Source organism: Apodemus sylvaticus, chromosome 16 (assembly GCF_947179515.1).
Source record: "Apodemus sylvaticus chromosome 16, mApoSyl1.1, whole genome shotgun sequence".
In the NCBI taxonomy this organism is placed as follows: domain Eukaryota; kingdom Metazoa; phylum Chordata; class Mammalia; order Rodentia; family Muridae; genus Apodemus; species Apodemus sylvaticus.
The window spans coordinates 66926921-66954407 of record NC_067487.1 but is presented as its reverse complement, the minus strand read 5'-3'; the positions used below and the strand labels follow the sequence as shown (position 1 = coordinate 66954407).

At 46.2% G+C, this 27487-nt stretch overlaps 1 protein-coding gene across 1 annotated transcript in view; it reads right to left on the bottom strand.

Moving 5' to 3' along the window:
- Scamp1 (secretory carrier membrane protein 1) overlaps nucleotides 1-24898 on the bottom strand; it is an 88118-nt gene extending 63220 nt beyond the window's left edge. Inside the window, exon 1 of the mRNA XM_052159717.1 lies at nucleotides 24687-24898. Within this exon, the coding sequence (XP_052015677.1) occupies nucleotides 24687-24743 (57 nt within the window). The 5' untranslated portion in view covers nucleotides 24744-24898. The remainder of the gene's footprint in view (nucleotides 1-24686) is intronic.
- Between the last annotated feature and the right edge of the window lie 2589 nt (nucleotides 24899-27487).

Genomic DNA, 27487 nt, shown 5'->3' with positions numbered 1-27487 from the left:
CAGGCTTCTGGGTCTGCTGCTTAACTAGGCATGCCTAGTGATACCTTTTTCCATAAGTATAAGTATAAATACAATAAGTATTGTAACTCCTAAACAGAAACACTAAAAGGAATTATTCAACAGTAATAACCAAAAACACTTCCTTAGAGGAGTAAAACTATGAAGATCCTTCAAAATGGAGATGAAAAGATTTTAGTCCCTTGTACCAGAGAAGGCTAATTAAAACTATACTGACATAAAGCCACTTCCCTCAGCCAGAAACACTCCCTAAGTCACACTCAGCAAGCCACAAAGAAATCAGGGGTTCTCAGACCTGGTTAACAGGAATAGAAATCCTGAGCCACAGCTGCACTTCTAGGAGCCCAGCCCAAGGATATACTAGCTAAATATTAGTCATCATAGCAGAAGACTGGATGGAGACTCGGGTCCGCCCACAGCCGGGGCCTGCGGACAGGCTGAGGTATGGCCAGCTGACTCACACACAGCTTTGAAGGTGTATAAAGGGTCATACAGACTGCCGGACACGGGTGAGGAAAGGAGAGTCTACAGAAAATGTAGACTGAGAAAGAAGAGAAGAATGACTGTGTATATTTTTAAGGAAAAAATAACCCAAAAACTAGTATCAGTGATGCCCTATCGGAGAGGAAGGGACCCTCGGAGTCTAGACCAAACTGCACAGACCTTCATAGCTTTGATTTTGGAGACATGAAATACTTATTATTATCAAGTAACAAAATCAGTTGAAAAACAAAAGTACAAAGGCAAAATGTGCCTCAGAAAGAGGCAGACCCTGTTTGGAGCCAGACTCTCACTGGGCAGCCCTAGGTAGCCTACATCACTAAGCAGGTCAGCCTGGCTCTGCCTCCCGAGGGCTGGTGAGCGGCACCACACTGCCTGGCCTTCTCACCCAGCATTTCTGCAGCCACCAGTGTTTCTCCAGTGCCACCGGAGTACAATGGCATCCAGCTTTGATTTTTCAAATGTACACACTCAGTTTTTTCAACACAAAATTCACCTTACACTCCTAAAAAGAAAAATTAAGTATATAAATAAACGCATATCTTATATCAAAGAGACTCTTGTAAGAGCATCCTTCTATTCTCTACCTTCAGTTACTGAAACCAAACTGTACACGTTCCTTCTACAACAATCCAGGTCAAAGTTAACTGTCTCACGCACACTCGCCCAGCCTCTTTGGAACCTTCCCTAATGAAGTATTTACTGACAGAGCAGCAGCGTGTGAGAGGAGACTCGCTTTTAAAAGGAAAGAACTCACAGCTCTGAATTACCACACAACTTGTCTGGTTACTTTTTTTGAAATTTTGTTTGTTTCCTCATCAAGCACTAAGTAGCCAACCTAAGCTGCCCTCAGACTTAGGTTTGAGGCCTCTTGCCCTCAGGTGCCTGAGTTCCAGAGACTGATTACAGATATGTTGTCCAACTTCAAATGTAATCACTGTGAGGAGTGTGGAGATTCGGATTAATCTGAAGCTTTATGTAACAATCTTTTACTGCCTGCTGTGTAGCCAGCACCTGCTAACGTGACTCCCAGTGCCCACACAGCCTCCTCAGAAACTGGATCAAGAACAGATGGTGGTCAGAGTAGAGCATGCCTTTAATCCCAGCACTCCTAAAGCAGATGGTCTCTGAGTTCAGGGTCCCCTGTGCCTAACACAGCCAGTTCTGGTCAGCCACAGCCACACGTAAAACCCTGTATTTAAAAACAACTTTGCGTACAGACTTCAGCACTGCTGATTAGGAGCCCCAATACTCAAGGGAAAGAAAATGCTTTCCTTTTAACGTAAAGAAAATAAAACTGTTTCCACTGACAACATACTTCACCTGTGTCACTGGATCTGAAACATCAGCATACACAGGAACAAACCATCTCGAAAAGTTGTTATCCATAAAAGCCAAACTAGTGAGCCCACTCTACATCAGTCATGGATGGAGACTGGGGAACTGATTCCTAAAAAGGAACTCTAGGACAGGACTATCTTATTGACTTCCGATGCTTACTAACCTCCAAATATCGTAGTCCTCAGAACATACACACACACACACACACATTCACAAACACACACTACTCACTCACACATACACACTCACTCACCCCCACACACACTCAAACACACACACACTCACACACACATTCTCTCTTTCTCTCTCTCTCTCTCTCTCTCTCTCTCTCACACACACACACACACACACACACAAAACCGAAAGGCATTTCCTAAGCACGGCAGCAGAGCCAAGACTATTCAGTTATTCCATTTTTTAAATGAAATAACTGAAGTTATTTCATTTAAAAACCAAGATGCAATATGAAAATGGAAGTTTCTGCCAGTCAATGAATTTTACATCTAATAAAATTAGCTTTTGATGGTTTTAATCTCAGAATCTTTGCTCTCAGGACAGTGTACCTTCACTGTATTTTCAATGCTCGCCTAGGGTGCTTATCCTCCATTAGAATCCCTCCCACTCTCCAAAGCAATCACTTTTCCTAAAACAGGCATTGGTTAGGGCTTTTCTTAGTGTCCTGTATCACCGGAAGACTAGTCTAACAGAGTCCATCCTCCTCAGTTGTCAGAGTGGAGGCTGACTCAGCAGACAATCCACCTGGCTGACAGGGCCATACACTGCTTCTTGTCTCTGTGGGTCACCACTGCTGAGTGACACCACACACAGCCATGAAGTGTGTGTCTAACACAAGACCTGTTACCACTTCAAAACTTGAGAACTGTTCCCTAGCAGGCAAGAGCACTACTGAAGGACTCCAGACCTGTTCATGACACCGACCAGCTGAGCCCTTCCTCACAACTACTAAGGAGATCTGATGGTCCCTTTGCCCCGCTGTAGACCAGCATGTCATGCTATGGACTGTGCCTCATTGTCTGGAACACTCGCTGACTGTTGATTCCACTTAGAAAATAGGAACAAGGAACACACTTTACTTACTGTCCCTTGGGTTTTCACCTGTAAAAGGAATCACACTGCTCACAGTTGCTACATGCTAATACATGCTAACACATACTTGCAATGAAAAGTACTCAGTGACAACTGTGGCTATTACTATCACCAACAAGGATAACGAAATAAAAGCTCCCCCTTATTTACTGACAATTTTATAAAATACTGCATGTCTTAGGGGAAATGGCCAAATCACCTGCAACCACCTCTGAGGGAAACTTCCAGAAGTAATTCTTTGTCAACCTTGGTGTGTGGTCCTATTAGCTTAGGACGTGAGGACAGATGAGGCAGTCTCTTCCCAGTCAAATGAAACATTTAGGACTAGAAGTGAGGGTACTTGGGAGGCCCAACAGAAGAGAGTCTAGATTGGATAATCGCTCACCAATCTAACTAGATCCTATTTCTTAAGGAGACCAAATAGGAACCACAGACACGTCAATAAGTAAGGAACAGCAAAAGTGGATGCTGGTCAAAGGCAAGGTGTTCTCATAATAAAGTCACCATGGGTGGTCCGGCTGAGCAGGAGGGTGGGGTGTAACAGGGCTGGCTTCAGGGCTAAGGGAACAGGCTGCTCCCGCAGAGACCCAGGTCTGGTTCACAGCGCCGCCCCCCACGTGACAGCTCACCACCACAACTATCCTAACTCCAGTTCCAGAGGATCCAATGCTCTCTTCCGGCCTCCCTGGGCACCAAGTATGCACAAGAGGCACTTACAGACATGCAAACATTCATACACACACATATAAATAAATCTTCTACACAACCAAACACAACTGGGTGTGAAGGGAACTTTTAGTTTTTAATATTTTTATAGAGCTAGAGCAATGGTTCCATGGTCAAGAGCACGTACTGCTTTTCCAGAGAACTTGAGCTCGGTTCCCAGCACCCACACTAAGCAGCTCACAACCACTTGCCCACACCCAGACACACATACACACACACACACACACACAGCTAAAAACTAATATAAATAAATCTTAACTTGACCAGAAAGGGAGCAGAGAGCAGCAGATGGACCTCTGGGGAATGACAGCTAGACAAAGTTGCCGATGACTCATCAGAGAAGGGGAAGGAAGATCCACAGCGCCCATCGCTCTGACTGGAGAGCAATGACCACTCTCAGAAGCCAGTAGTTCAGAACTAATTCCGCCTGAGAGTGGAAGGGAAAGTGGGAGGCAGAGGGAGGGGAGGAAACGAGAGGGGCCTTCAATCTCAGCTTGAATTCATCAAGGCAGCTCTACTGTTATGTTTTCTACCCATCGAGCTCACTGCAGTGGCTTGCCCTGCTTCAGGGAGGGCACCGAGGAGGGCTTGGGTAGCATCTTACTCCTTCCCCCATCAGAGGCTGTTTTTTATTATTGTTGTTGGTGTTGCTGATATTATTACTATATGGTGTGTTGGCCTGTTTCTACATGCACCACCTGTGGCCTGCTGCCTACAGAGGCCTGAAAAGGACATCAGATCCCCTGGAACTGGAGTTGGACTGAGGGGATGCCACCCTGTGTGTTGGGGACCAAACCCAGGTCCTCCTCTAGAAGAGCAGGGAGTGGCTCCCCAGTGGCAGCTATGACTTTACAGTTACAGAGGACTATATTGAGCTCCCTTCCCTCTCCTAAGAGTCTTAATAATAAACTCATCACCTGAGGAAGTTTCTCTTTTAGAGAACAGAGAGAACAATATGTTTTTGCCATTTTGCATTTCATTAAACTCTACGTAAAAAGTTAACTTCGATAAGTGTATTTATATAAAATCTGCTATGACAGACTTTAATAAGCACAAGTATTGGCCACGTGTGTGCTGTCGTGATCTACAATTGCTGCAAATCATTGCTAGTTTCACACCCCCACTGCCACCCCCACCCCCTACCCTGCTAATTTAGAAACTAAAAGAGGAAGAGAAAACAAATACACTCTATAGTCTTTTGTATTCTCCCTTGTTAATATCCCTTGAAGTTCAAATTTTTCTAACAATTTGACAAAGAGAAAGGAGCTAAGAGAAGCACACACTGCAGCCACCATGCTGCTTGCTCCCATCTTTCAGACTATACCTCGTGATAGCCCCACAACCCCCAATCAGGCTCCAGTTCGTCTGTCTCACTGCTAACAGGAAGAGCCTCCTCTCTCTCCACTCTTAACTCTCCCACTCTCAGAGCTTGTCTTCAGGAGGAGCCCACATGAGCTTTTCGATGTACAAGCCTGTTCACACCATGCCTACAGATTTGATTGATAGGAATTTGGAAAACTTCAGGCATGTGAACATTTTTAAATAATAGAAACTGAAATTTTACTTAAGGGATAGAAGTGACAAAGATGAGCAAAGCTTCCCATTTACAGAAATGACAGAAATGACTGCTAAGGGACAGAGAGTTGATACACCGCCCATTGTGGATGGCCCTGGTACTGTTTGTATTTTGATGTTAATTCCAATTTCCCAGGAGGAGCTGTCTGGACTGAGGAATGAGTCACTTACTCAGGTGACTTTTTGTGAACCTTCCTCTAATGAATAAAGAAACCAATCACTGGGTGAGTAGGCGGGACTTCTGGGTAGGAAAGAAGAGAAGAGGCAGGAGAAAGGGAGGGGGGACGGGACATAGGGAGAACAAGATGTAGCTACTAGGGACCCCTGGTTTAGATGGTGAATCTCCAGGATTAGATTTAATATGGCATACAGGATTAGGATTCTAGTTGATGCACCCAGCGATTGAGTTACCCTTGATTCTGAACTAAGTTCGTATCATGTTTTTCTTCACGCTATAGTTCAACTAGATTCCAGAGGGAAAGGTACAGTGGCACAGACGGGGTTTGCAAGAAGTGCACCCCAAAAGGCCAAGGGAATTTTGAAGCATGGGGTTGGTAAGGTAACGATGTGCCAATGGGAACTTAGCGAGCTGGGTGGAAGATTTCAGAATCAGAGTTAGAGAGTCTCCACGAGATGAGAACAGGTCGGCCATGCCCGCCAGTGCCTGGCCAGCCAGCCCAACAGGGCCTGCAGGCATAGCGTGAGTGGCATCTATTTTAGTATTTCCCGTAACTGCCATCAGTACTGGTGCCCATCAGATTCTTTGATCATACACCCCATACCTGGCAGTGAGCAAAAGCCAAGATAACTCAAAGTCAGTTAATAACAATGTCCCAAATTAACAAAAAACTGTTCCACATTCCTAATGGAAACTGAAAGTTTGGCTAAAATCTGAGACTACTGTGAAGCAATCAGTACTTATTGCTTCTGTGGACTGCCCACCATTCTCCAAACATCCCCTGCTCTTTGTGCTCCTGCTCCTGTTATCTACGGCTAAGGTAGACTCAATGGCAACAAGCCTGTTACAGGGGCTCCCTGACACAGATCTACTCCAAGTTCTGTCATTCCTGAGTTAACTTACAAACTTGTCTGACTAAACTTCCCTGTCTGTATATGAAGAAGGAGGCAACTATACAGCGTAATCAATTCCTCAATTCTTCATTGTCTAAAACACCTCAGATATACTGCTCCTGAAAATGTGTTGCTTCTTCCTGAGCTTTATCCTCCCACACGAAGCACTCTAGATGTGATGTGTTGATATGGTGGTCTCACTGGTCTTTATCTAATGACTACCAATGTGTCTGGCAGAATCCTTGAGGAAACAAGCCAGTGTGGTGGCTTTTATCTCTGATGCATGGGTCACAGTGTGCACCAGTATCTGCAAAGTATAAAGACTGACACAGAAGGCTCTCATTTTCAATGGTAAAAATCTGAGCATATACTTGACTCGAGTCATGTTACCTCTGCAACCAAAACCTCGCACAGGGACTGACTATACACTGGGCAATGGTAGCAGAAGCCACTGAGACAAAGGAGTTGCGTTATTCCCAAAATTTGGTTTGGTTTGGTTTGGTTTTTGACACAGAAGTTTTTTCATGTAGCCCTGGCTGTCCTGGAACTCACTATGTAGACCAGGCTAACCCTGGAACTTAGAGATCCACCTGCCTCTGCTTCCCGGGTGCTGGGATTACAGGCGTGTGGGTCACACAATCAGCTACCATTGCAAATGCACATTCTAGTTAGCAGCACTGAGTTAGACTACATGAGCGTCCACCAAACAGAGCACACTTCTAGAGCCAGGTCAGACAAGCACTTATAGTCTCAGCCGCTCATCATAGTACAACCCCATCAGAAAAAGAAAAAGAGGGGAAGAGGCGGGGAGTAGAAAAGATCCCTAAAAATAAAGCAAAACCCAAACCAATTACTTCTTAGGGAAATAAGTAAGCCAGGGAACTGTTTAGACAGCACCCACCTGTCTGGCAGCTGCCGTCACGCCTCTGAAGCATTTTAGAGATGTTTACTTATTTAGAGCTATCCTATCTTAGATGTATGGAGTACTGCCTGCCCTATGTGCATGTGCCCCATGTGTGGGAAGAGGCTGTCAGACCCGGAGAAATGACTTACAGAGAGTTGAAAGTGATCATGTGGGTGCTGGGAATCCAACCAAGGTCCAGGGCAAGAGCCAGCAAGCACTTGCTGAAGTTCTTAGCTATCTCCAGCCCCACTGGTTGAAGCAGATACTTACCCTGTAGCCCAGGCTAGCTACCCTGAAACTCGCTCGCTATGGAGCTCAGGCTGGCCTAGACTCTCAGTGATACTCTGCCTCAGCCTCCCGAGCCTGCGATTACGGGCAGGCTCCACCACATCTGGCTCTTAAACACGTTTTAAAAGAGTTACTTAGTTAATGTATGTGAGGACACTGTCGCTGTCACAGACACACCAGAAGAGGGCATCAGATTCCATTACAGATGGTTGTGAGCTGTTGAACTCAGGACCTCTGGAAGTGCAGTTAGTGCTCTTAACTGCTGAGCCATCTCTCCAGCCCCTCTTAAATATTTTAAACAAAGCAGTTTTAAATAGGAAATGAGTATCTCTATAGTATACAACAGTTAATTCAAAATGAATCAAAGCCCCAGTGTACACATTAAAACTATAAAACAGAAGGAAATGTAGACTTACCCTTCATTATCCTGAGTTAAGCAAGTTTATTATCTATACACCAAAGTACAAAGAAAAAAAATGAAAGCTAACTGGACTTCACCAAAATTTTAAAAATTCATGCTGGAAATGACATCAAGACAAAAAAAATGCAGAGAAATGGGGGCAAATGTTGCAAACCCGTTATCTGCTATGTGCCCGGGGTCTAGAGGGTATAAAGAAGTCACGCAGCTACACAACTAAAGAGCACAGGCCTGGGGTCTTCATGGGCACAGCAAACAAGGACAGGATGTGATGCCTTGCGTCATCAGGCGTCAGGGAAACGCAAGGCTCTGACAGCACTGCACTTCCAGACACAAGAAGACGAGCATTGCCAAGGATACAGAAAGAAGACTCCCCTTCTCTACGGCGGATAATAATGGAGCAACCATTTCAAAAATTAGCTTGGCAGTTCCTGTGTGACAGGCAGCACTTACTCCTACAGATGCCAGCACACTGTGAAGGCACACAAGATCCACATTCACAGCAGCATTTGAGAACGGGCAGCCAGCAAAGCCACACAACCCAACACACAACCCAGTGCTGATTGACAGTAAGAGGAAATGATGCTGGCTGAGCAGGGGAGGTAATAGGAAGTTACCAACAGGAAGTCCTGGCTGCACATGCACAAGGACCTGTGTTTGACTCTTTGAACCCAAATTAAAAGTCTGACATGGTGAGTACCCCTGTGCTGTGCATGCTGACACAGAAAGTCTCTGCAACCTTCAGGCCAGCCAACCTGGAAAATCAGTGAGTTCTAGGCTATCAAGACTCAGTCTCAAAAACAACGTGATGGTGGCTCCCAAGGTAAAATATCTAATGTTGTTCTTTGGCTTCCACAAACACATGCACTCATGTGCACACAAACCTACACACGTAGGTACTTGTACACATTGCATACATTTGTATTCTCATACATACCACACATACACACACACACACACAAACACACACACCAAAGGAGAAAAGTTTTGACCCATACCACAACATGTATGAACCTTCAATACATTATGTTCAGGAAAAGAAGCTGTCAGAAAAGACTCTATATTTCATGGTTCCATTCCTATGAACACCTAGACCTGGAGGCTTGGAGGAATACAAAGTGACTATTAGAGAACACAGGTTTCCTTTTGGAGTTGTCCCTAGACAACTGCAAGTATGTTAAAACGGCCAAGAGTGCCTTTTAGATGTCTTAGAAACTGCATTCCAAGGGTAGTTTGATGAATTTTTCTTTTTTTGGGTGCAGAGAGAGACAGAGACTAGGAATGTATTTCATAGATGATATTTCTTGAAAAAAATAGCTAGCCAGTTAGCTACAGATCTTCACAGTGTAAAGCACAAAGTGCCACATTAAGTAACCAATGTGCTCCTTCTGGAGAAGGAGGATAGGCTGGGAGATTAGCATCCGGACTGCATAGACACCCACCACCACCACCACCGTGAGCGCTTCCTTACTAGGGGCTCCAGCGCCCTGATACGCCTTCTAAATCCTGAGAGCCTGGGTAGTGAAGAGTTAGGTGCCCACAGATTATGTGCTGAACCCCACGGATGATAAAAAAGGCTGCTCACAGAACAGGAAAATACGGGGTCACATATTTGTTCAGGTGACACTTTCACTACAGGAGAGTCCCTGAATTGATATGTAGTGTTGAGAAAATAGCAGAGTCTTCTCACATAAATACCCCTGTGGTAATCAACTGTTAAAGGTTTTCTTTTCCACCAAGAAATTCACCTTTTCATGCATTATGGTTTCATTTCATGACTAATGGTGCTCCTGTCACTGTCTGTTCATCTATTAAATAGTAAAATACTATGTCCCTTCTTCTGCTCAGAACTAGGGAACCACTGCCATGCTTTCTGGACCTTTGACATCAATAGGACCATGTAACTTGCAGTTACCTAGCATACTGTGAAGAGGCTTTACGAGTTTAACAGCTTCCTATAGTCTAGCCAATCAACTTTTTAGGTTTATGTTTTCCTCCTGGGTGTAAGTGTATCATTTCTGCAACATTTTGATATAAGGTAACTGATAGTTTAACTCCAAGCCCAGTGCTGGGAACCCTAGCACCACCCACCCTGACCACTCCCTACAACAATGTATCCACAGGGGGTGGGGGGGAAGGGTGTCAGGGGCAGTGGTAATTGAGAAACCAGAGATTTATCTCCTGCTGGCTTTCCATGACTTCAAAAGTAATCATAACTTTAAAAATCTATTCATGCAAATGTAATGAAAAGAACACAAAATGTTCTTTTCAAACACCTGTCAGGTTAAACAGCAAGACCACGCCTCTTGTGAGTGAACACTATATCCCCAGGTAAGTGGTCACAAAGGTAAGAACGTCCTCACTTCCTCTCAGTTCACACTGCGATACATAATAGCTTCTAAAATCCCTGAAGCTTTGGAAGGTAGTCAATAATTTATATTTTCCTTTCATTACTATTTCTGTTACTACCAAAAAGTTTTAAAAGTTAATAAAAATTTGAGAGTGCCTTAGAAAATAGACCCTTTGAGGATGAAGGAAGGAATAATGTCACGTTGCAACCAAAGGTAAGCCTGCAGTGGGCTTCCTTTCAGCTAACTCCTTGGCACGCCCATCCTGTGAGAGTAAAAGGAAGAAGATAAGCAGCAGCAGATTCTGAAGGCAGGAAATCAAGGAATTTGTCTAAGGCACCTAAGCAACTTGGCTTTTTTCTGACTCTCTTCATCCGGAAGACAAATGTCTTCAAAGTTTCATCTATTTCTTCCTTCAAATTCCCCTAACATCAGTGCAAAAGCCCAAATGTCTGCTTATGATGCACATAGTTCAAAGCACATTCTCTTATAAAATCAATTCTAAATGTTAAACTACCCTGAGACACAAATCTAAACATTTCTGTTAAAAAATTTTTAATAGAAAAGTCATCAATTATACTTGTATTAAGCTTAGGGTGTTAATTTGCATTTTATAATTGTTAGTTACCTGTAAGCAATTCACTAAAATTCATGGTTACTTAAGACATCAAAGTTAAGATTATATTAAACCATTGGGTTAAACCAACTTAAAATAAGCAAGGAAAAACACTGTCAGACAATGCCACAACTGCACCCTCATCACCCACTGGTGCTGTCCCCTGTCACCTAACACTTTTATTTGTCACCACTTTGCATTTGTTCCAACTGTCCATGAGGATTCTCACTGCCATTCGAGGATTCCTACAGGTAAAATGCTGCTCGCTTCTCTGGGCACAAGCAGGAACATCCACTGTCTGTTTACTAACAGACAATGTTTCCATGCCGTGTGTTATTTTTACGGTGTTCGACATGCACAATCTTTAATAACCATATAGCAGGAAATGTAGCACAGTAGTACAGTGCTGGCCTAGCCTGCATATCGTGCTGGCTGTGATTCCCAGCAGCACACTAAGAAGTAAATCTTGTAGATAAAACCACTTACATTCCAACATCTGACTAGAAGGGGTGAGCCACCTCCCTACCTGTTGGGTCGGGAGCTCCCCGAGGCCCCAAAGCAAACAGGGCTTCTGCCACTGCTATCAGCTCCTCAGTAGACAGGAAAGCCCTAGTGCTCAAGAGACTACATTCTGTGTCACAGGACACACAGAAATTGGTACTGAGTCAGAACCTGTGCCCAAAGATGCTAGCTAGACAGGCTGCTGGAGTCCACCGTCACCAACAGTTGTAAGCAGCCTGGGTGCTACACCACTGACTAGCTAGCTGCTAACGGAAAGTCTGTAGTAGCCAATCACTGTCAGATTGGATCTGAGGCTAGCTCCTTAGGAGGGAGCACATACAGGGCAGTGAATGTGGTCAAGCCCATGGTTAGAGGCGTCATAAGCGAAAAATCTGCTACTGTTTGCTGACTGAACACCCATGTGTCTATCCAACTGCTTCTAAATAATTCTCTTTAAACCCATATCTCTGTGCTGATTTCTGTCTTCACCAGAGAGGCCTATCTTTGCAGCTGGTCACTACAGAGACTCCTAACTCAAGTACTGACAGTAACTGTTGGAAACTAAGCCCTAAATGGGACACCTACAACTTTCCCTCCAGGGTTTGGGCACATCAAGGAAGAGAAGATGGAATCCTGGAATCCACATAAGGGCCAGAGGGCAGAGTGCAGTGTGGAGAAGGCTTTCCACCCAGAACATCACAATGTCACGGTACTACTCAGCTCTCAAGAACATCACAATGTCACAGTACTACTCAGCTCTCAAAGCCCGAGCAACTGGAGGCACTCGACACTCTGTGGTAGGGAGGGTAGGGGATGGCGACCACACCGCTCTGAGAATATAAATGCAATTTGTGGTTTCTGGGGGTAGGGAGATGTTTGCTTTAGTGGTTTAGCCACTGGTAAGACACCCATGTTCCTGTAAATAACTCCTCACCCATGTTCTTACAAGCAATACTTATTAAACTCTGTAGGTCACAAGAAACAGAGGAGGAGGGAAGAGGAAGGGAGGGAGAGGAGGGACAGACAGACATGGCCCTGCGAGAGGTCTCCTTGGGAAGAGAAGGGAAGGGAGCAGCAGGAGTTGGGGAAAGAACGAGGAAGGGTTATAGGGATAGTCAACATAATCAAAAGACGTTCAAATGCACAAAGATGTCCTAGGAAAACCCATTGCTGGGTGTAGTTAATATATACTAATAAAAACTTCAAAACAAAATATTTTATTTTGCTTCTATTATTAAAGTTAAAATTATCAGTTCATAATAATCACCCACATTTCTCCTTTGTAGCACAAGGACCAACACTCAACGCTGGACCTGGCAGAAGCTCAAATTGCTAACATTTCCTATGTATGCTTCTTCCTTCATGAGTCTGAGCAGTTCCAGGGGTTTTGCCACTAAGTAAAAATGAATTCCTTAATTCTCCTATGTTCTGCAGAACAAATGGAGGACGTCCTCTTAAGGGAATCTTTAAGGTAAAGGTTATCAAGTTGATAACATAGACACACAACGTAGAGGCAGGTCCACACTAGCACCTCCAGGCTGACACCTGCGCAGGCTAACGAACACTCTGGGATCCCAGTGACTCAGCCATCTTTGAATGAAACATGAGAAGTTTTGTAGATCAAATATTGCATTCTCCTTTGTAAGAACGAACATTAAAAAGGATTCTGTGGTGTTCAGCCATGTGCCACAAACCTCAGGAAAGAACAGTGTTCTCAATGAATGGTACTGAACAACTGATATCCATGAGCCAAAGAATGAACTTGGTTGGCCCTTACCTCACACTGCACATAGAAATTAACCAAAAGTCAATCATGAAACTACGCAAGAGCTAGATAAAACTGTAAAATTCTTAAAGGAAACACAAGAGTAAAGCCTCCTATCTCAGACTCGGCAAAGAATGTTTAGATACAGCACAAAATATGAACAACTAAAGAGGGTCTGTCCTGTCTGGTGGCAGACTGTAATCACGGCACCTGGGAGGAGGCAAGAAGGCCATGTGGTCCTAGGTACACGGTAAGATCAAAGTTAAAGGCTGCTGTGCATATGCACGTGTCCATGTGTATGTGTAAGTGTGTTACGGGGACCAAACCCAGAGCCTCACACAAGCTAAAGCAAGTGATACAACAGATACAGCCCCACTGCAACTTGATGATCAAAGTTCAAGAAAATAAAACATCAAGAAAATAAAAATCGGAAAAATGTTTCCAAGACAAATAACTGATGAAGAGCCCTCTTAGAGCTAGATCAGGGTTTTTATTGTGTTTGTTTGTTTTCTGGTTTTTGTTTTTTGTTTTTTGAGACAGGGTTTCTCTGTGTAGCCCTAGCTGTCCTGGAACTCACTCTGTAGACCAGGCTGGCCTCAAACTCAAAAATCCGCCTGCCTCTGCCTCCCAAGTGCTGGGACTAAAGGTGTGAGCCACCACTGCCCGGCTAGATCAGGTTTTAAAACAGCTAAATAGCCCAATCTCAAAACAGGCAAAGGGTGTGCACAGATACTTCTCCAAAGATACACAATACTAATATGTACGTAGAACCAACCATCCTCAACACAGGGAATACAAACCAACACAAGACTCTAGCTGACTACAGTGCTGCACATCTGGAACCCCCAGCATCCAGAGGCTGAAGCAAAAGGATTAATAGCTATGACATCCAGAATAAACACCAGACAGTAAGGAGCATTGCCACACACACAGAGTCTGCATGCTCCAGCAGCCACAGAGGAGAAGGCTCGCACAGGGCCTCAGAAGAGAGCTGCCACTGACTTGAGTACTATCCAGGTGATTGAAAACCAAGCATTCAAATGAGGATCTGCACAAGTACAGCAACATTATTCAAAACAGCCAAAATAGGAAAGAAAACAGCCCATGTGTCCAGCAGCTGACGAGCTGACATTATATGGGAGCGGGTCAGGGGCCAGCGGTAGAGTGAAACCAGGTCCTTGGGCATGCTAAGCAGGAACTCTTCTTCTGAGTTCCACTGGCTCAAAATCATCTTCATTTTTACATAGATCCAACACTAAAGGCCAAGAGGGTGGTTACTGGCTTGTCCCCTGGGGAGAGTCTACAGGGGATTCTCATGGTAGCTCTTACACGGGGCTTTGGCCCCAGGACAGATGTAAAGTCAGAAGCAATGGAACAGTATAGAGTCTAGTCTTCCATAGGGACAAAAGACAATCAACAAAATAGCAAGTGCACTTGTTACAGAGCCACACCCACCCCACCCCTTCATGCTTTATACTCCACATCTGTTGATAGAGCTCTCCTGATAATTCTGTGCTATTCCAGCATAATATTAAAAATTACATATAATTCAGGTTTTATTCATCATAGCTTTGAAAAAAGTCACACTGCATTTACTGTTTATCAATTTTCACTGAAAACAAACGGATGGTGGGGGTGCCATTTAAAACACATACAGAAAGTCCACCAGCTTCCACAGACACTGCTCCCTCACCGTCCCTACCGCTCAGAAGCAGCTAGACTGCACAAGAGGAAGTCTAGAGCCACGCAGTGGGGGCGCACACCTGTAATCCCAGCACTCTGGAAGGCAGAGGCAAGCAGATGTCTGAGTTCAAGGCCAGAGTGAGTTCCAGGACAGCCAGGGCTATACAGAGAAGCCCTGTCTTGAAAAAACCAAATCCAAAAAAACAAAAAACAAAAAACAAAAAAATCAATAAATAAAAAAAAGAGGAAGTCTTAGAAAATAGCCCTCAGAAGCCCAGAGAGAGCAAGCAGCTCCTACTCCAGAGGTACCCCGATAAACTCAATCATGTGAGGCCAACATCACTCAGCAGAGGACATGATTAACCAGTTGTAGTAGGAACAACCACTGAGGGCTGTTCTTTCATAAGGAGCTGAGTCTCAGAGCATAGCAATCTAAGAACATGAGCCTCCTCTCTTGCTTACATGATCAGAGTCACCTCCAGCATCTACTAGGCAGAGCAGAACATCAGAGAATGTGCGCAGTCATAAAGTGCTATGGTGGTGGAAATGGAGCGAAGCAGTCTCAAACAGAGAGACTCCACACAGAAACCTCCACCATGGCATCACTATAGAGCATTCAGCTTCTGCCTGAATGATTCCATCAAGCATTGGAGGAAGTATATTTACGAAAGCATTGCCTGGCTATTCTAATTGATTAAATAATCTCTATGTTGGGACAAAGTCCACCTTTACGCAGAAAGCCAGTCAGCTTTGGATACTTTATCTAAAGCACCAAGTAATCAGTTTGTTCACTTAACTACACAAGGAGACGTCAAGTGCCTGTTGGCAGCTCTCCTTCCTGCCGGCCAGCCTTCCATCCACTAACAGCTCAGTGAGACTTCTCAGGCTGCCTGCAGCTTACTCCAGGACCTTCCCGGCTGCTCTCACTGGACACGCTGGACCGCCTGCAAACCACTCTCACAATGTACTCAGCTGACGAGAACAGTAACTAAGTGACTACACTAGAGCAAAAAATTGTAGAATTAGGTTTTTGGAACCTGTCACTCATCATTAATCCAATACATATATCTTTAGCAACTATATCAAAGTGGTGGATCATCGTAATAAAAACAGTTAGGACTAGGACATCTCAGCGTACAGCAGCTGCCACTAACAGGGAGCACTTGACTTCAAATGCCTAGAATCCAGGTAAAGCCAGGTGCAGTGCCCGCATCTGAATCCCAGTGCTCTATGCCAAGAGGGGAGGCAGACACAGGAGAATAATCCCCAGACAGTGATGTCCACAGCAGTGAACAACAAGAGCTCTGTCTCCAACTAGGTAAAGGAAAGGATTCACACCAAAGGCTGTTTGTGACCTGCACAACAACATCCATCACACACCCTGTCCACCCATAATCCCACAAACACAATGTCATTCGCACACACCCACAAACATACAAAGAAAAGAACCACTAAGTTTATCAGATATACATGCAGTACTATAAAATACTAACCACACTTAAACATATTTAATAACATAAGCTGAAGAACAATTCAGTGTCCACAATCATCACCACAAGAATGACTGCTGTTACAGCTATGCGCCTGTTCTAGCTTGCTTTCCTGCCATTGTGATGGAGCATCCTGGCCAAAACCACTGAGAGGAAAGCACTGATGGGCTTACAGGTTACAAGCCAGCATCAAGGGAAACCAAGCAGGAACCTGTGGGCAGGAACCTGTGGGCAGGGGCCTGAGGGCAGGAGCCTGTGGGCAGGAGCCTGAGGGCAGGAACCTGTGGGCAGGAGCCTGAGGGCAGGAGCCTGAGGGCAGGAGCCTGAGGGCAGGAGCCTGTGGGCAGGAACCTGAGGGCAGGAGCCTGAGGGCAGGAGCCTGAGGGCAGGAGCCTGTGGGCAGGAGCCTGTGGGCAGGAGCCTGAGGGCAGGAGCCTGTGGGCAGGAGCCTGTGGGCAGGAGCCTGAGGGCAGGAGCCTGAGGGCAGGAGCCTGAGGGCAGGAGCCTGTGGGCAGGAACCTGAGGGCAGGAACCTGAGGGCAGGAACCTGAGGGCAGGAGCCTGAGGGCAGGAGCCTGAGGGCAGGGGCCTGAGGGCAGGGGCCTGTGGGCAGGAACCTGAGGGCAGGGGCCTGTGGGCAGGAACCTGAGGGCAGGAACCTGAGGGCAGGAACCTGAGGGCAGGGGCCTGAGGGCAGGGGCCTGAGGGCAGGGGCCTGTGGGCAGGAGCCTGAGGGCAGGAGCCTGTGGGCAGGAGCCTGTGGGCAGGAGCCTGTGGGCAGGAGCCCGAGGGCAGGGGCCCGAGGGCAGGAGCCCGAGGGCAGGAACCCGAGGGCAGGGGCCCGAGGGCAGGGGCCCGTGGGCAGGGGCCCGAGGGCAGGGGCCCGAGGGCAGGAACCCGAGGGCAGGGGCCCGTGGGCAGGGGCCCGAGGGCAGGAGCCCGTGGACAGGAGCCCGTGGGCAGGAGCCCGAGGGCAGGAGCTCAAGCAGAGAGCACAGAAACCGATTCTTACTGACTTGTTTCCCCTGGACTCCTCACCTACCTTCTTTATACAACCCAGGACCACCTGCTCAAGATGGAGGGAGGGGTGCCAACAGGGGCTGGACCCTCCGGCATCAATTAGCAATAGGAAAATGCCTCAAAGAGAGAGGCAATTGCTCAACTGAGTTCTCTTTGAAGGCATGTCAAGTTGACAACTCGAGCTAACTATGATGATCCCTAAATAAACCTGTGCCTGAATGCTGGCTTTAAAGGCACAGCAGCTTCTCCCTGTACCATACTGGGCGTCCTCCAGACACAGAAAACACCCAAGAGGGTGGAAGCACTTCTACACAGGCTGACCCTGAGCACCTGACACTACGGAGCACCCACGGACGGAAGGCCTGTCTCAAACGCCGACTGGAGAGATGCTTTTGAAGCGTGGTTTTAACTCACATAATATTAATGAAAACTGTTAAAAGAGACTTACATCAGCAAGACTGAAAGGAGGAGATATTTCAAAATGAGAACTGGCTTCTGACCCCCAGAGTTCAGTAGTGGAAAAAGGCTTCTTGAGAGAACATTGAAAACCAGAAGAAGGTAGAACGGATCTGACTCGAGGAACCCAGCAAACCTCCTCTGACGGGAGCTACCATGTCCCCAATGGATGCGGAATGAGCCAGAGACGGCGGCTGCTGGGTGCCGCCCACTCCCCCTCTACTGTATGGAGCCTGCCTACAGAGCTCCCTCAGTACCTGTCTCAACATTTTATGCCAGGTTGAGCTTTTCAGTCCACAGGCTCCTCTCAGGAGAGGCGGCATTCTTGTCAAGAAATGGAGCCTGATTCCCCTGTCACCTCGCTTTTAAAATCTAAGGTGACTTGGAGCTTATGTCGACCAATAGCAGGAGTGGCTTCTGACCCCATAACCCCTAAAGCCTCTGTTCTTGTCCACTTCGACATTGTGCCTTTGTGATTGCAGAGTCCAGGCTGTGCCCAGCAAAGACACCACACTGGGAAAACATCTCAACCGCTGGCCGCCCCAGCAGCTCCAGGTGACAAGCGGGCAGTGAACCGAAAGCCCCTTAAACCACACATTCAAGATGTCAAATAACTAAAACACATTTAAAAAAAAAGCCATCAACTCTAGCTCAAACGTGAGGCTACCAACAAGCAGCTGACTGTTTGAAAGCCACTGTGTTTGGCCATTGTTTAGACTAAAGGGAAAACTGAGGCAGTGGTAAATAGTGCTGCATTTTAATAGCAGCACCTAACTCAAATATAATCAATAAATCAAAAGTGGTAACCCAAGGACAACAGAGCCCAGACTCAGACAGGTGACATGGATGAATCACTGTGTCCCTAAGTAATAGGGAAAGATAAGGTCCTCAGAATGTAGCTACTGCAGAAAAAATACTGAAGTGTTACTGAAATGCTTTCCAGTGTCCAGACTCCAAATTTTAAATGGGTGGAGGAGAGAGATCACTGCAAATGTCCCTATAAACATGAGACAAGACAGATGCCACCATCCATGTTACAAACTGAAAACAAATGACCCTGGGATCTGAATATGCCTCCCCTCCATAAACGTTAAAGCCTAAAGCTAAGGCGATACTACACAAGGTAGAGCCCTTCAGAGGTAGTTAAGTCACAAGGGCTGTGGCCTCACAGACTGAATTAATACCCTTAAAGAGAGGGCCCAGGAAGTGCCATCTCATGCGAGGCCTGTCTGACTGAATCTGTTAGAGCCTCCGTCTTGGAATCTCCAGCTTCTGGATTGAAGAGTAATAACCCCCTGCTGTTTACAAACAACCCAGTGTGATGTATTTTATCATAGCTGCCTGACTGCTGATTAGTAACCTTGAATTATGGGAAACATTTTAGTGACAAAGTTCTTGAAATTCTTGTCCACAGATCTTTCTAAAAAAGAAAAGAAAAAAAAAGCCCCGCTGGCCTCAAACTCCTGCAGGTGCAGGCTACCCCATCCGGCTCAGCTCAATTCTTAAGATGCTAGGAAAATTACTCTAAGTAAAAAGTAAGGTCAGGAAGCACACTACTGTACAGGCTATCTTAAAGATTACAGGTCAGAGGGCAGGACCTAGCTCTGCAGGAGAGCACTTGCTCAATGTGTTCCAGGCCCTGGCCTCCATCCTCTGGACTTCAACAAAAGAGAAAAACAAAAAACGATTACAGTAGCTGCTGAGACATTCTGCAAAGCATTATAAGTCACACTGTATCTAAACTATGTATTTTTATACACATACATACCCGTAATGAAGTTTAATTTATAAATTAGGTAATATTAGAGATGAACAACTTATAAAATAGATCATAACAACATGCTGTTTCCAGGAACTAGAGAGATCAGAGCTGACCACTCCCATAAAAGCCAGGCAATCCTGGCACTGGAAGGGCAGACAGGAAGAACTAGGCCAGCTGGTCTAGCCAATCACTGAGCTGCAGGTCTGGTGAGAGACTATGTCTCCGAACATAAGGTAGAGGATGGTAAGACAGCTGAGCCTGTAGATATGTACTTACACATGAGCTTGACAACCAGGTTTTGACCCCAGGACCCCATGCAAACATGAAAGGAGACAGCCAAGGCTGTCCTCTGACCTCCACACATACACAGTGGTATATGCACACAAACACACACATGGCACTAATGAAAACTTTACAATAAAAAATGATTAGAGAAAGACATGTACAGTGGAAAAAAAAAAACACTAAAGTTTAGATAACCTTGGTCTAGACCTAGAGCCTAGCAGGTAACCAAGGATAAAGCACCCGATACTGGTAATGAACTAAACACTAGCACCTTATCAAAGCCACCAAGCACTGAGCACTTTCTCTGTGCTCCCATACAGTCCTCAGATCCTGGGAGGACTCCTATGGAGCACAGAGTCCTAGTAGTTCCTACTGCTGTAAGAAAACACCATGTCAAAGCAACTTGGGGAGGAAAGCTTTTACTTCAGCTGACACTTCCAGGTAAACAAAAGTCAGTGCAGGAACTCAAACAGGGCAGGAATCTGGAAGCAGCAGCTGGCTGACAGACAGGCCATTGAGGACAGACAGGCCATTGAAGAGTACTACTTACTGACTCGATCCCAATGGCATGGCTGAACTGGGCCCTCCCACATCAATCCCTGAGAAAAATGTTCTACAGAAGTGGTTCTCAATCTTCCTAATGTTGTGACCCTTTAATACAGTTCCTCACGCTTTAGAGATCCCCAAAAATACAATTATTTTGTTACTACTTCATAACTGTAATTTTCTACTATTATGAAGACTAATATCTAATATGTAGTATATCTGATATGTGACCCCCCCCCAAGGGGTCTTGGTCAACAAGCTGAGAACCACTGCTTGCCTCTAGCCTGATCTTAGGGAGATATTTTCTCAGTTGGGGTTCCCTCCTCTCAAATGACTCTAGCCTGTGCACACTGACATAAAATCAGCAGCACAAGACACTTTCTCCTACTGTAGGGAAAGGTTGCTGAGCCTTAAAGACTAAGTGACTTTCCTGGGAGTCACAGCTGGTTAGTGATAAAACCAGAACCAAGACCCTTTTCAAACCTTTTCAAAGCCCGGAGCTCACACTAAACCTCCCTCTGCTCCCACTCCACAGGGCCTCAAGCCTCAGCTCCTGATTAAGAGTAAGGAGCAGAGCTAGTGAACAACTCGACCTGTAACGGTCTCCTGCACAAACCAGGGACCTGGATTTGAGCCCCTAGAATCTACATAAAGGTGGAAGGGGAAACTGGACAGCTTTGTCCTCTGACCTCCACGTGCACACTGTAGCACTGGCAGCCCACTCATACACACATACACACACACACACTCACACTCACTCACACTCACACACACTCACACACTCACACTTACACACACACTCACACTTACACACACCCTCACACTTACACACACCCTCACACTTACATACACCCTCACACTTACATACACCCTCACACATACACCCTCACACACTCATACCCTCACACACTCATACCCTCACACACTCACACCCTCACACTCATACTCACACACACACACACTCACACACACACTCACACACACACTCACACACACACTCACACACACACTCACACACACACACACACACAGTAATACGTTTTTAAAAACAAACAACCTTATAAGGCACTACCAACAATGGACTAGGAACCTGGACACTGTACAGTCTAACCAAAGTCCACACACAAAAGTAGTCTTGCTATCCATAGTCCTAACCAAATATATCTGAGGATGTACTTCCAAGCTCTGAATTCTGATTCCCTAGTGTCTTAAATATTACTTCTATTATTTATCTAATTCAATTACACTAAGGGACAAAACATATTAGAAAGCCTAAAGATACCTTTGCCCCTTATAATGTTGCCCTCTGAACAAGCGTCCCCCCTTCCACCCTTACTCACTTAACTTTTGACCAATTACAGAAGTCTCTACATGGGCCTCTGCTCGTTAGTAAACACTCCCTTCACCCTACAGGCATGCCTGACCTCTGTATTAGACTAATATTCACAACATTAGGAATACTGCTGCAATATCTGTTGGCTAGGCGGAAACTGAATAAGACACATATAGCAACTGTTCCCAAGCTACAGGTTGAGTATGCACAAAATACTTTTATTTTATTCCACTTTTGGGGACAGGGTCTCCCCATGTTAGCTGTGGCCAGCCTTCAATTCACTACATCAACCATGCTGGCCTCAAACTTGGTAATCCTCCTGCCTCCACATTCAGAATGCTGGGATCAGGCATGCATCACTATGAACAGCCCTTTTCTGGCTTTCAAGTCACATTTTAACAATTCAAAAACAATGGATTTTTATGAATTTCCAAAAATTAATATTGTTTTGGATTACCATACATTTTTAATTCTTTCAACCTCCTTATGTATAATAAAAGACCCTGAAATGTCATAAAGCCATTCACTAGGCCCACCACAGTCACTGGGGTAAAACAGGTGCTCAAAGAAGACAAACTGACACCAGCAAAGCAATAAAATCAAGTAAGCCTTAGATCATCCTAGGAGATTCGATGCTGAATGATTTTCAGGACATGACTCAAATGAAGATGTCTACAAAAGTGTTCCTAACACAACAGTGCAGAGAGGAAACAATATCCTGGAGGCCTGAAGAGCGCTGGCCAAGGCCCTTAGTCCACTCATCAGGAATTCAAGGCCAGCTTTTGCTACAAGAGTCTCCAAAACCAAACACACAAACCAACATCAAGTAAAAATGAACTATGGAGCATGGATTAAAAAAAATGTCAACAGTAAGATTTAAAAAGAAAATCGACCAGAAAGTAACAGTAAGAATCCTGGGAACTTTGTAAACAAGGGCATGAACAAGAAGTATTATTTCAAAAGATACTTCTACACAAAATGAAGCAGAAGGAAAGGAACCTCCTGTAGATATAAAGGTTACTTTGAGAGACAGAAGGGTGGGTGACTAGCTACTAATGCAAAGATAATGCGAGGGACACTGTCTGTGGTGTGACAGTCAGTACAAGTGGTGAACTATAGTACAAATGTTCAACCAAACCTCCTCAGACACAAATTATCCAGCCTTTAGAGCATTCTACGGACATGGATAATCACTGTCCTGAATGCATCTCCTTTACAGAAACAGAAAAAGTTATTCATTTTCTTCTATGATTAATACTTAAAAACTACTGTGTTTAGAATTACCACAGCAACCTTATGCCCAGCAGAAACAGAAGGTGTCACGGTAACATTACATATTACAAAATACCAATTTCTGATCAGAAAATCCAGGATCTTGCCCTAACAAGAGACTAATCTGAAAGGAACCGTGAAATGGATAGGCAGAAATAAGCCCAACAGCCTTGTGGTTAAATGCTTAAAAACAGCATCCCTGAATTATCTGCGTTAGGAGAGGCTAATGGGTTCTTAATGTTTCATCTTTAATTATTTTTAAATGACACTCACTTGACAAATTATGAGATGTTTCTTTTGGATATCCATAATATAAGAATAATACAATTTTTCACTTCATGGAAGTGAGTCCAATAGTAAATAAATCAAAACTCCAGGGGTTGGGGAGCATGGAATGTCCTTTAAAATGTACCCGAGTTGCTTTATGTGTGATTACAGCGTTTGTCAGGCTGTGGTAGAAGGTAGAAAGTGCCAAAGCCAGGTACACTACCCAGTGAGACCCTGCCTCAAAGCAACAACAATGAAAAACAAAACAGCAAACGATGGAGGGGGAGGAGGAGGGGTTGGAAGTTACAGTCAACCGTGGCAGGGCTTTCTCTGTAGTTTTGCAAAACGGGTCCAGCTGTCAGGTATGCACGGGATAATTTCATTAAAAGAATCCTTTATGAAGTCATGAGGTTAATCAGAACAGGGGTGCTTTTTGCTTCGGTGTAAGCCACAAAAGGACTAAAAAGAGGTAAACCCAACAGGCCAGAAGCAACACTTAGGTCGCCACAAATTAGTTCCTATTTCACCGACTACAAATTACAGTTTGAGCTGCACATAGTCAGAGAAATTAAGAAACAACTAACCAAGCCAACAGTTGGAAGAAATCGCCTTGCTATGCCTCAAAGTCTTTTAAGAAACCCAAAGTACTTTTCAAGGCAAAGTTCTCGGACGCGGCATTAAATTTTAGAGCAGATGACCAACATTTAAATGGCCTGCCTGGGCATTTATTTCTGTGCCAAGCCCTTCGGAGGCTGGGGATCATGTCCACTCCAAGAAGGAAAGCAACTCACTCACGTGAGGAACGGAATCCTCAAACAGCTCGGATCCCCGGTGACGCACTCCCAGCTTGGAAAATGGCCCAGGGTCCACCTCGCTAACAGCAGCTAGGTGGGGAGATGCCCGCGTGCACTATTGTTTCCAGATGTTTATTTATTTTTAACTTCTGTCTGATGCTCGGTCCCCTAAGCTGGGCCCGGTGAGGAGGGGGGCCTCCAGCAGCGCCACTGGTGGCTCCGGGAGCAACCGAGTTTCGATAATAAAAACACCCCTTTATCCTTTCATCGCAGCGTCCGAGTACCCGCGCCTCTCTCCCGCACACCTTGGCCGTCACCGGCACGCAGCGTCGGTGCCAAGTCCCCATGACAACCCCAGCCCCGGGCGCCCCGGCCTCCCGGCCCCCGCCCCGCGGCCCGCCGAGCCGAGCCGACTAGTGGCGGCCACGCGTGCCCCACTCCGCTGCGGACCCGGCTCCCGGTCCGGTCGCTCCGCGGCCCGGTGCGAGCCTCCAGGCTGGTGGTGCGGCCGGTGACGCTGCGACCCGAGACCCTCCCGGCAGGGCCTCCGCGGGCACCGCGACGCCCAACGCGGGCCAGGGCCGCGGCCCGGCGCTCACCTTGAACGGGTTGTTGAGATCCGGATCCGCAAACGGGTTGCTGTCAAAATCCGACATTGCCCCGGCACTGCGCGTCACCCACCCGAGCCCGGCGCCGAGACACAGACGAGGCGAGGCCGCCGCCCCCCTGCGCGCTCACGTCGCCGCCGCCGCCGCCGCCGCCGCCGCCGCCGCCGCACAGATCCGGGTGCAGCTCGCGGGCCACCGAGCCGGCCGTGCCACTGAGCATGCCCGGTGCGGCGGAGGCCCGCGGCGCCCAGCCATCCGGCCGTCCCTTCCCGCCTGGATCTGCGCTCCGGGCTCTGCCTCCGACCGAAGGGCGAGCACAGGCGGAGGGCAGGTTACAAGCCCTGGGTTGTGGACCCACCTAGTGCGGTTTGGGGAAGGGGTGGTGGCCTGTGTAAGGGAGGACGGTACGCGCAGGTCCCACGTGGCAGGTGGGAGATACGACACTTGGAGAGGGAGTAGCCGAGGTGGGAAACATCTGCCGCAGAGGCTAAAGATTCCAGACTCCAGAGAGGGAAAAACCCTAGAACAACTTAAAACACCCGTGCCACACACACCCCCACCTGGGAAACCCAGCCGGTCCCGCCGACCCCAGGTTACTGCTAAGTCACGGAAAGCGGCTTCGCGCTGAGGATCCGGAGTTGCTCCAAGAAAAGACAACATTCAGTGCGGGGGTGGGGGGGTGGGGGGTGGGAGGTGGCGGTCCCTGCCTTCAATCCTCCCTCCACACTCATAAATGATGGGGGGCGTGGGACGGCCGAGTAGGTGGCAGAGTCTATCGACCCAGGTCTTTAAGTTACTGACAGTGGAAGGGAAATTGTTGCCTTTTATTTTCAGGCTTTTAGATGGAGAACACACACTTCCTGATATTCTCCTTTTTTTCTTCCCAGTGAAGGGAATGACTATCGAAAACTATACAGTAAATGACATATCACTCATTGCGCCACCCGGAACTTGTTGAGAGGACATGGCTTTCCCAACTCTATCCTTCCTTCCACTTTTAACAGAAGGGCACTTGGATGAACCTATGAAAAGCCAGAATTATTTTTATTTGGCAGGGCACTAAGAACTGGAAAAACCCAGATTTATATCCGTAGCTTTTTGCGGGCCTTGCACTAGGCAGTCACCTAGGCAATAATAACTTTCCCTGATGTGAAAGCGCACCTCCCCACCCCACCCCCACCCCCGCACAACTTAGTCTAGAAGAATCCAGGTTGGGATTACAAAGCAGCTGCTTCTAGACAGCCAGCTAACAGCACCAACTAATTAGGAAGTAGGCATCCAACAGTGATCACCACAAGGTGGTAAGACTCTAAGATGGGGGAGCGAGGGGGGCGGAGCAATCCACTCTGCTCCCAGATCCATAGCAGCTGCCTATTCCTGGTTCAGCACCTGTTGAAATCCAAGCCCAACTTCAATAGTTTCAATTTGTGCTCCTGTGCTAACCTCTCTTGAGCATTAGAGGCTAAAGAATAACTATGAAATACCATGTAAAATGTGCCCTGCATGTCTTTAACAAGCAAATACTGGCTGCATGTGTGCAAACAGTGAGGGTACCCTGCTCCTTGTTCTGTGATTCCTCTCATCCATCCTGAACCTGATGTTGCCCTCGCTGCTTCCATGTATCCCCCAGATGACTCAAATATCCGGTGTCTATTATACTTATCTTCTGTATTCCGAGGCTGTAAGGATCAGCTGAGCATGCAATGCAGGGTGGAAATTTCCAACTGGGATCTCTTGGGGTTTTTTTTGTTTGTTTGTTTTGTTTTTTAGCTAAAGATGCACTCACTGCTCCAGCCCCATGGAGTTCCTGGGCAGATATCCAGGCCTGTGCATCTCCTATCCCCAAGGGTTTGCATTAGGGTTCTCAAATAGGGACCCTGCATCTGCATTTTTTAAATGTCTTCATATAAATGTTATTGTATATAAATTCCTAAAACAGGATCAAAACATAAATATGGCTGTTATGATTTTAGTTCCTAGTACTGGCATTAAAATACCCTGGCAGAAAGCAATCCCAGCAGAAAGGAGGTCTACTCATTCGGCTCATGTTTCAAGTTGTCTATAATTTCAGTACTTCAAGACAGGAACTTGGAGCAACTAATAACTCAAGTGTAAGGAATGATGGTGCCCGCTAGGGGCTGGCTCTTCCTATATCAATTAGCAAAACCAAGCCACACCTGTACAGCATGTCCATTGGCCAAACTACTCTAGGCAATCCCCCATGATGCCCCCTCTTCACATTGGTTCTCTGTGTGCCAGACTGACAACCAAAACAGTCACATGGAGTGGGCTTGATTTTGCTTGGTGGTGGTGATGGTGGTGGTTTTGTGTTTTCTTACCAACTTTGTAAAGTATTCTCAACATTATTATGTACACCCTAATACCACACCTGTCTCTCAGTCCTGCAGACAGTCCTCGGCTCAGGCTGTCCTGACACTGGGGAAACAGGGCATGATCCATGTTTGTCTCCAGCCTGTTTTCCTCACTGGGACATGTGCAGAGTTTCTGAGTAAGCTGTGTACTTGTCAAGGAGATAGCCTAGGGTCTCTTCCCCGTGACACAGAAATATCGTCACTTTTTATTTGAACGGTGATGATAGAGTGGGGGAGGGGCTCGGAAGCATGGCCTAATGGAAACCCCTCTGAATTAACTATGTTTCTCTAGCATTATTTTGAAAACTGTAAGACACATGGTATTTTTAGCTTCCCCGACCCAGGTGATTCTGACGGTGGTGGCGTGCTGAATACTCTTCACTCAGCTTCAAGAGCACGGATGTTAGGATATTCAAATAG